The 9,025-nt window shown below is 39.4% G+C and overlaps 2 protein-coding genes across 2 annotated transcripts; both read right to left on the bottom strand.

Moving 5' to 3' along the window:
- Window positions 1-1,124: 1,124 nt before the first annotated feature.
- LOC120003570 lies at window positions 1,125-2,554 on the bottom strand. The gene is made up of 2 exons (XM_038852588.1): window positions 1,819-2,554; window positions 1,125-1,731 (listed from the first exon to the last, which is right to left on the bottom strand). The coding sequence occupies exons 1-2, from the start codon at window positions 2,552-2,554 to the stop codon at window positions 1,259-1,261; spliced, it is 1,209 nt and encodes a 402-aa protein (XP_038708516.1). The 3' UTR covers window positions 1,125-1,258.
- A 119-nt stretch (window positions 2,555-2,673) lies between these two features.
- Window positions 2,674-5,380, bottom strand: LOC120003720 (L10-interacting MYB domain-containing protein-like). Its single transcript, XM_038852774.1, has 3 exons — window positions 5,223-5,380; window positions 3,983-4,331; window positions 2,674-3,459 (listed from the first exon to the last, which is right to left on the bottom strand). Exons 2-3 carry the CDS (start codon window positions 4,328-4,330, stop codon window positions 2,818-2,820), a joined length of 990 nt encoding a protein of 329 aa, XP_038708702.1. The 5' UTR covers window position 4,331; window positions 5,223-5,380; the 3' UTR covers window positions 2,674-2,817.
- Between the last annotated feature and the right edge of the window lie 3,645 nt (window positions 5,381-9,025).

Here is a 9,025-nt window from a genome sequence, read left to right as displayed (position 1 = left end):
AATATAAAGTAATAATATTATATAATTAATAATACTAATTTAAATATTATATTAGATAATTAATAATATTAATATAAATTAACAAAATGTTTACATTGCATAAGGGCAAATGCAATGGTGGGCTTTAGGGCAAGAATGGATGGGTTAAATGGATCTTTAATGGGAAATGGAGAGGTTGAATCCATACAATGATGGACTTTTTGGCAATCAAAGTTGCTGGACCAATTTTGGGAACAAAGACTTCTATTGGGGCTTCAAATTGCTGGACTGGTGTGGGCCCACACAAACATCAACTGTAAACCTATTCTCTCTCCTGTGATACTGTTTTGTAAGAGATACTGTTTTGTATGTGATACTGTTTTGTATGTGATATTGTTTTGTATGAGATACTGTTTTGTATGTGATATTGTTTTGTATGTGATATTGTTTTGTATAAGATACTGTTTTGTATATGATACTGTTTCGTATGAGATACTGTTTTGTATGTGATACTGTTTTGTATGAGATATTGTTTTGTATGAGATACTGTTTTGTATGTGATACTGTTTTGTATGTGATACTGTTTTGTATATGATACTGTTTCGTATGAGATACTGTTTCGTATGTGATACTGTTTTGTATATGATACTGTTTCGTATGAGATACTGTTTCGTATGAGATACTGTTTTGTATGTGATACTGTTTCGTATGAGATACTGTTTTGTATGTGATACTGTTTTGTATGTGATACTGTTTCGATTACAAGACCCATCTCTCTCTTTAGTTTTTTTAAAAGACCCAAACCCATGTATATATACATGTGTATGTATATATATATGTGTATATATATATATATATATATATATATATATACACACACACACAAAATGGACAGGATGAAATTTAAAATTTTTCTTCCATCATTTACTATTTTTTTTTAAATATTGTATTTATTTGTTGTAAAATTTTATTAATTAAAATAATTATTTATGGTTAATGTAATTTTATAGAAAATCATTTTGAATAGTATATATATTGTTGTATGTTATTCAAACATTTGTCACCAAAATTAACTAACTAAACCAATATCTATTTAACATCATTGTACAATGGCAAGAGACAATACATTTCCATTCCTATCCACATCAGCAAAACACATTTCCCAATACAGTTTACTATCCCCATTACCTACCAACCATTGCATTTGCCCTAATAGTTTAAAATAAAGTAGTTTACATCATTTGATGACATTTGTTAATTAAAAAATAATAATAATAATCTAGTACGATGCAAACACTTCTGCCGCAATCATATCGCGGAGAGCTGCCATCTCTAGATCCTCACCAATGAATGGTTGGTCCTCCGAAGTGCTCGCTCCAACTCCACTGGTACTGGCTTCCATGCCTGATACATGAAGATTGTGGTCATCATCACTATATGCAGTGAAGTCCGGGTCATCCATTGCGTGCAATCGTATGAAATTATGTAAAACTGCGCATGCAACCACAATCTTCACTTGAGTGCGAAATGAGTAAGGGGGCATTGTTGATAAAATGTGCCACTTATTTTTTAGCACCCCAAATGTGCGCTCAATAACCGAACGGAGAGATGAGTGTGCATGATTGAAGGCTTCCCGTGGTGTCGATACATCAGGACCATTTCGGAATACCTCTAAATGGTATCTCTGTCCCCTATACGGTGCTAGATATCCACTTTGATTCGGATATCCTGAATCAACCAAGTAATATTTTCCTGTAACATATTGGACAGTTAATGTTACTTACTAACGAAATTTGAATTAAAATACTAGTTTATAATAAATATGTTCATATGACTTACCAGGGGGAGGGTGGGGAAACTTTGAGTTTCCATTAGAGAGAACCGTACTAAAAATTCGCGAATCATGCGCCGATCCCTCCCAACCCGCACACACATATGTGAAAATCATATCGAAGTCACATGCCGCCATCACATTTTGCGTGGTCACGCCTTTTCGCCCAATGAATCTTGTCCGATCATCATTCGGGACTGACGCATGAATATGTGTACCATCAATTGCCCCGATGCAATCCCTAAAGTATGGAAAATATTTGTCGTCTTCTTCTATGTACTTCGGGACTGTCGAATATGTTGGATCCCTTGGTCTGATAATATCGTCTGACATCCGAATCAAACTACTCAATACATTATGAAACTGGCGATGGATTGTTTCTCCAGAATGCTGGAATCTATCTTGCACAGTACGATTACCGACACCATTTCCTACCGTGTAAACAAACATCCCGACTATCTCCTTTACACTTACTTCACGAGATGGTGTGAGGCCATACCTCGTGCTCAATTCACTACACAAGTCCCTGAACACCCTTCTATCCATCCTCAACACAGACAAACATTTTTTTCTATTACCACGTAACAAGTCTGTCATGTACATATGGCCTGTGTACCATGAAGTCCAACAAGGTGTACATTGATTATGAAACATAGCCTCACCGGCCGCAACAAGTGCCACCCCCGTAATAGCCGCTAGTTCTTCAATAATAAACTGCTCAGTTACATCGGAATATATATCCATATCCTGTCAAAAGCAAATGGAATTAACTTCTTGTTTAAAACTAGACAAATCGATATTAAGATTATATAACAAGATTGCCAATACCATTATAAGTAAGTCCAAACATTTAACAATTGAAATTCAATCACAATAAACATAACAACTACGATTATTGAAATGGAAAACTATTGTCAACATCTAATGATTTAAAGATGTATGAAATTTAAACATAAACAATTCTCAAGATAGAATAACTGTTTATTCAAAAAAATTTCTTAAATTCTTCAGTCACTGCCTCCTGCCCCACCCGCCTTTGCGTCCGCGTACATCATCTTCAACCATGCAAGCTGCCAGTCCCTGCGTAACATGGCAGTGAAGTACTCACGATGATCTTTGTTCTGAAACAACTTAAGAGCAAACATTAGCAAATCTCCCATCTCGGCAGTCTCTGGAATTTCCTCCAAAATTCTCATACAGTCAGCAATTTCAGCTTTTGCATATGAAATAGGGGTACCGGCAATTGCATTTGTCCGGCTGCTCACAGCGGACACAAGATTGCCCAAGGACTTGCTAATGTCTTCTCGATAATCAGACGCGGATGCCCTACGCTTCTTCTTCCCACGGCTCCCTGGTGTTACTGATCTCCTCCTAACTTGGCGAATTGGCGGAGTGGGGGAGCTACTTACTTCATTACTTTGCTCAATGTTTATGTCAAACTCTGGATCACTGGAAGCAGCAGAGCTGAGATGGATATTATCCACATTTTCTCCAGCGCTGGTCCTTTGATTAGTTTGGCCAGCATTTTGGTTAGATGCACCTGCGAACATTGCAAATTCACCAGTGGCCACAAGTCCATCAAATAGTGCCTCCAACTGCTCAAGGTTTTCTGGTCCCTGGCTTCGAAACTTTGCAACCTTTTTGTCTTCCTGAAATGTATTAGAAGAATATTGGATAGAATTCAATGTTTATATTGCATATAAAATAGAGCTTTTGAAGCACGTAAAGCATACATATGCAAATGATATAATTCAGCTTATATACTAAAATAAGGCAAAGCATATTAGTATTCAGTTTAGGAAAAAAAATTGACATAAGGTCCTAAAGTAGACATCAACAACTGACAGTGTCATACAGCAGCAATAATCACATCATCATTCACATAACTTCCTTCATATGTCCTATACGCATAACACATTGCATAAATTTCAATTTCAGGTCCATAAAATTGACATAAAATTCATACAGTGGCATATTAGACACTCACAAAAATCATCATTGATGACGTAAGTACCCAAAAATCAATATCCAACATGGAGACAATCACATTTATGCATAACAAATTGTATAAAGTTCCTTATAGGGACAGTTTATTGAAATAAAAATTCAAACAGCAACCTATATACATTTAAAGTGTCCAAAACATGCATAAAACTTTATCAACATATTTACCTGAATTCTTTTCTCCCACCAGTCATTATCGGCAAGAATAGTGTTACGGACACTATCCCATCCAGTCCCAGTGTCATGAATACGCAGTTTCTTCCACAATTTGTAATCCTTCTTCAGATTGTCCCATTTGTTCTTGAATTGTGGTTGATCATATCGCTTCCCTGTTTTCTCAAAAAAGCCAGTCACTATCTTCTGCCAACCTTCTTTGGTGAAGTGTGAACCAGGCCTACGTCCTTCATTTACTTGTTCGACACAAAGATCAACAAACACTTTGGTTTGGGAAGAGTCCCAATTGGCCTTGTCTGCAGCTTGGGTTGATGGTGCAGGAGGTGTGGTTGTATTACTCATACTACGTTACAAGGGCGATGTTTATAACTTATCAACAAATATATATGCTAAGGCACACAGCTATACAATAAATAAAAATATACACCCTAATTCTATTGACACACAAATTACACTAATCACCATACCAACGCAAACTCAGTTTGCTAAACCAAATATTATTATTAAAGATAAACCAAACATCATGCACATGCTGTGAAGACAGTGCAAACACGGATGCCCTACATTTGTTTACTTAATCATCAACAATAATCCAATATTCAGAAAATGTGTATAATATTCTCAAGAGAACATGAAAATTAAGGCAATACATACTAACTGTAGATGAATAAGATTAATTAAGTTGATGAAAAGTACTGAATATACATGTTAAAGGAATAAATCTTATAGCACATATGACAGATTTTTTAATCCAACTTACATATAGACAGTAGAACATTTGGAATAAATGTTATAGAACATGTTAAAGTAATAAATCTTATACCCTACAACCTACCTATAATCCTTTGCTGTGTAAAATGCATTAGAGAATTCTAACACTAATAGCATGGTGCAGTCCCTCATGCATGCATTCCTTCTCCTCACAAGATAAATTCTTTCTCTAATTATCTTTCGGTGCATGCATTCCTCCTCCTCACAAGATAAATTCTTTTTCTAATTATCTTTCGATGACTACCGCTTAAGGCAAGCAAAAAGGACTCGTCGATTCGACGAAATCATGTTCTTAACAAAATTATTGAGTGCAATCCCGAGACCAGCGTATGAGCAAGAGCTATGTGTTAGAGCCACCTCTATCAAACCCTAAAGGCAGACATGATTTGGCCGAAATCCCTAACCCTCACATCGCAAACAACAACAACGGTAAAGAAATTGAATGGCCAAATCGAGCACATACCTGATTTGAGTTGAGCTCGTCGCGAATCCCGTCGTCGTAGCTGAGTGTATATGCAGCAGAGTCACCGTGGTTCACGTGAGGTGTCCGAGCTCAGTTGTGGATGGATTCAGTAAGATCGCGATAACGGAGATGAAGAAACGCGTACTTGTGTGTGTATTGTGGGCTGGGACGAGAAATTCACGTGGGCTAAAACGTCATCCAACGAACGTGGGCTGGCCGAAACGCCTGATGGGCTGCAACAAACAGATTTGGCCCGTTACGTCCAACCGTAACACAAACGTGGCCCTATAACCGTGCTGCCAAACCTAGCCATGGATAACTATCAAAAGACTCTCATTTCATGGAAAAGGGAATATGTACAAAGATAGAACATGCAATCGCCATACTATAAAATTTATTGAAAGCAAAGTAAAGCATGCTCATTACAAAAGACCCAAACGAAGGCCGTGAGCTGGGCCCACGATGGTAGTGCACTCGGGATTACTCTTGCAAGTTCTTGAGAGATACTGGGAGCTCCAGACTGGTCCAGTTGCCTAATTTGAAATTTGAAGGACGCGAGATGACAAAGCAAGGTCTAGCAGCCGAACTCTGTTCCTCTTCCACCACAGTAACTTGGAAGTCTTCAAACTGATCACACATATTTGCCAAAATTGCCCCAGTTTTATCAGCCGATTTTTCAACTGGCAGTTTTCCAAAAACTGCCCCAGTATCAGCCAAACTTATCTTGTTCTGCATCCCTCCATACACAAAACTGTCATAAAGCCAAGGAATCGGTTTCTTTTCAACTTCCAGCTCCTTTCCTTCCAGACGAGCAAACCTCTTTGCCTGTTTTTCTGCCTGCACACGGTTCCTGTCAACCCTAGTTGGCTTATAACCCTAGCCCCAACGTTCTGGATGTTTCACCATTTCTACTGGCTTCTTAATTCCTTGTCGATTCTTACCAAGTCCTTCTCCCGGGCGAAACCCCTTTTTCAACATAAATTTTGCTACATTCTTCGTAACCTTGGATACTTGTGGCTTTAAGGGAGAGAATCCTTCCTTCACATAGCTAGCACTAGCAATTTCAAAAGATTGGAATGAACTCTCAACCCCCTCTGCCGGAGCATCAATAGGAGAACTATTAGACAAACTAGCAACCATCCATTCTGACTGGCCTTTTACTATATAAACCTTTCCATCATGAACAAACTTGAGCATCTGATGCAACGATGAGGGAACGGCTCCTGCAGTGTGAATCCAAGGTCGTCCCAACAGACAACTGTAGGTTGGTGAGATATCCATTACCACAAATGGTACATTGAAAGTTACGCTTGCAACCTGTAAAGGTATTTCAATTTCTCCCATAATCTCTCTACGTGTTCCGTCGAATGCCCTTACTACCATCGGCACTGGTCTTAAATAAGATCTGTCAATCGGCAACTTTTCAAAAGTCTCCTTTGGTAAAATATTGAGCGATGACCCATTATCCACCAAAATACTTGCTAATTCCTTTCCACGACACATGGCTGAAATATGCAAAGCTTTGTTGTGCCCCATCCCTTCAGGCGGAATATCATCCTCAGTAAAGGACAACAAATGAGAGGCCAACACATTTCCCACAATGCCATTAAAAGAGTCTGTAGGAATCTTGTCTGATACATACGCCTGATTTAACATTCTCATCAAGACTTGTCGATGCGGTTCAGAACTCATTATCAACTCCAAGATCGAAATCTTTGCAGGGGTTTTCTTCAATTGATCCACTATCATGTACTCACTCTGCTGAATAATTTTCAAGAACTCCTGAACTTCCACTTCAGTTACAACTTTCTTTTTCTCTTCTGGGCGTACAAAAAGACCTTCTTCTGGAATAGAACTTGATCTTTCAACTTCAGGTATTGCTTTCCCTTTTCTTTTGCGTTCAACTTCAAGATCCACTACCAGATTCCCTTCTGGCTCATTTCTCGTGTAACATCTCCCACTCCGGGTAACTCCACTAACACCAGAAATATTATCTACCATTTCTCCTTGCTTTCCTTCAACCTCATAATTCCATGGCACAGCCTTGTCATTCTTGTACAAAGGATCTATCTTTGGTTTGAGTGGCCCAACTGGTGGCGCATCTTCCACATAATACTGCAAGACAAATTGCGGAGCACGGTTCGGCCTAGGCCCTTGATAATATCCTCCTATAACACTGACTTCATTCGATTGGCCTTTCACCTCAAACTTTATTATCTTCAAATCCATCAACTCTTGTACCTTCTCCTGAAAGCCACAACAATCCCCAATAGCATGTCCCCTTTGTCTTCTATGGAACTCACAAGTCTTCATGTCATCAAAAAGTCCACGTTGAACGGGCACATCCACTGCCACTTCCTCGACTAATCCTTCTTTCCTCAACACCATAAACAACTGGCCCAACGGCATTGCAATCTCTGATACCCATCTTTTTGTAGCACAAACTTCTTCAATGGCATTCACCCCCTCTTTCTCATGATTAGGCAATGGATTGTTGTTGACATTTGGTTTATTGATTGCACTAAGATCCAGCCATTTCGCTTCAATCATTCCCTGGACTATCCTTTTGAACTGTAAACATCCTTCAGTTGAGTGCCCGGGTGTACCTCCATGATATAAGCATGTAGCATTAGGATCATACCAATGGGGATATGGAGGTTGGTGGACCCGTCCCGGAACAGGAGCCACTGCTCCTTGCGCTTGAAGTTTCGTGAAGCATTCAGCATAAGTTATGGGCAAAGGATCGAAATGCTCAACAGGCCTTCTGGGTCTTTGGTTTTGGAAATTTGGACGAGGATTTTGGTAAGTGTTTGGGTTTTGAAAATTTTGGTAAGTGTTTGGGTTTTGGACGTTTTGGTAAGTGTTTGGGTTTTGCGAGTATTGACTGGGTAATGGTGTATTGAATCGGGGTGGATAAGGATTTTGGGTGTGGGTATGATTATAGTAGGCTCCTGGGCTTGACATCCTTGGGGCATTGCTTCTAGGGCGATAATCTGAAGTAGGCACACCATAAACAGCTGGATTTGAATCAAAATTCACAGAATGCACTTCAGCCTTCTTGCCTTTACTTGCTTTAACTGGGTCTGATTTATCAAGGGTGGGATAATGCAGAGTACCTCTCTTCATGCATCGTTCAACTCGCTCCCCTGCTTGTATCATATCAGCTAAGTTATTATGGCCACCTCCCGCCAAATTGGAAGTATAAGGCTCCTGGAGAGCATCAATGAAAGCGTTCAACAAATCCTTTTCTGAAAGGGGTGGAACTATCTGGGCTGCCAAATCCCTCCATCGATGGGCGAATTCCCTAAAGCTTTCCCCACTCTTCATTGCTGTGTTCTGCAGATCGTAAATGGTAGGGATCTTTTCTTCATTATGCTTATACTGCTTCATAAACATTTCAGCCAAATCCTCCCACGAAGCTACTAATGAAGGATTAAGGGTATTGAACCACCTTTGGGCTGCCCCAGTCAGACTATCTTGGAAATAATGCATCAACACTTTCTCATCGCTTGCATATGGCTGCATGCGCCGACAATACATCGTTAAATGATCCAAAGGGACTCCAGTGCCATCAAACAAACTGAATTTTGGCAGCACAAAGTCGTGTGGAACATTCAAATTCTTCACCAAGCACAAATTGGCTGGGTTCAGCATCCCTACAGCATTGAAACCCTCCATGGCTCTTAATCTCTTCTCCAACTTCTTGATAGCATCCATTGAGCTACTTTCTTCATTCTGAACTCCCTCAGTTACTACCCGGCCCATAAAAGTTCCCGCAGTATCAGCACCGACTGGGAAGGGAT

This window comes from Tripterygium wilfordii, chromosome 8, assembly GCF_013401445.1.
Source record: "Tripterygium wilfordii isolate XIE 37 chromosome 8, ASM1340144v1, whole genome shotgun sequence".
Classification (NCBI taxonomy): Eukaryota; Viridiplantae; Streptophyta; class Magnoliopsida; order Celastrales; family Celastraceae; genus Tripterygium; species Tripterygium wilfordii.
This window is presented reverse-complemented; position numbering and strand designations above follow the sequence as displayed.

Bases quoted from the DNA above. Each gene is read 5' to 3' on its own strand.
- LOC120003570 (XM_038852588.1), bottom strand. From the start codon at position 2,554: ATGGATATATATTCCGATGTAACTGAGCAGTTTATTATTGAAGAACTA. The intron at 1,732-1,818 runs GTAAGTCATATG...AATATGTTACAG, and splicing joins GTTTCCCCACCCTCCCCCTG to GAAAATATTACTTGGTTGAT.
- LOC120003720 (XM_038852774.1), bottom strand. From the start codon at position 4,330: ATGAGTAATACAACCACACCTCCTGCACCATCAACCCAAGCTGCAGAC. The intron at 3,460-3,982 runs GTAAATATGTTG...AATACATTTCAG, and splicing joins GGTGGGAGAAAAGAATTCAG to GAAGACAAAAAGGTTGCAAA.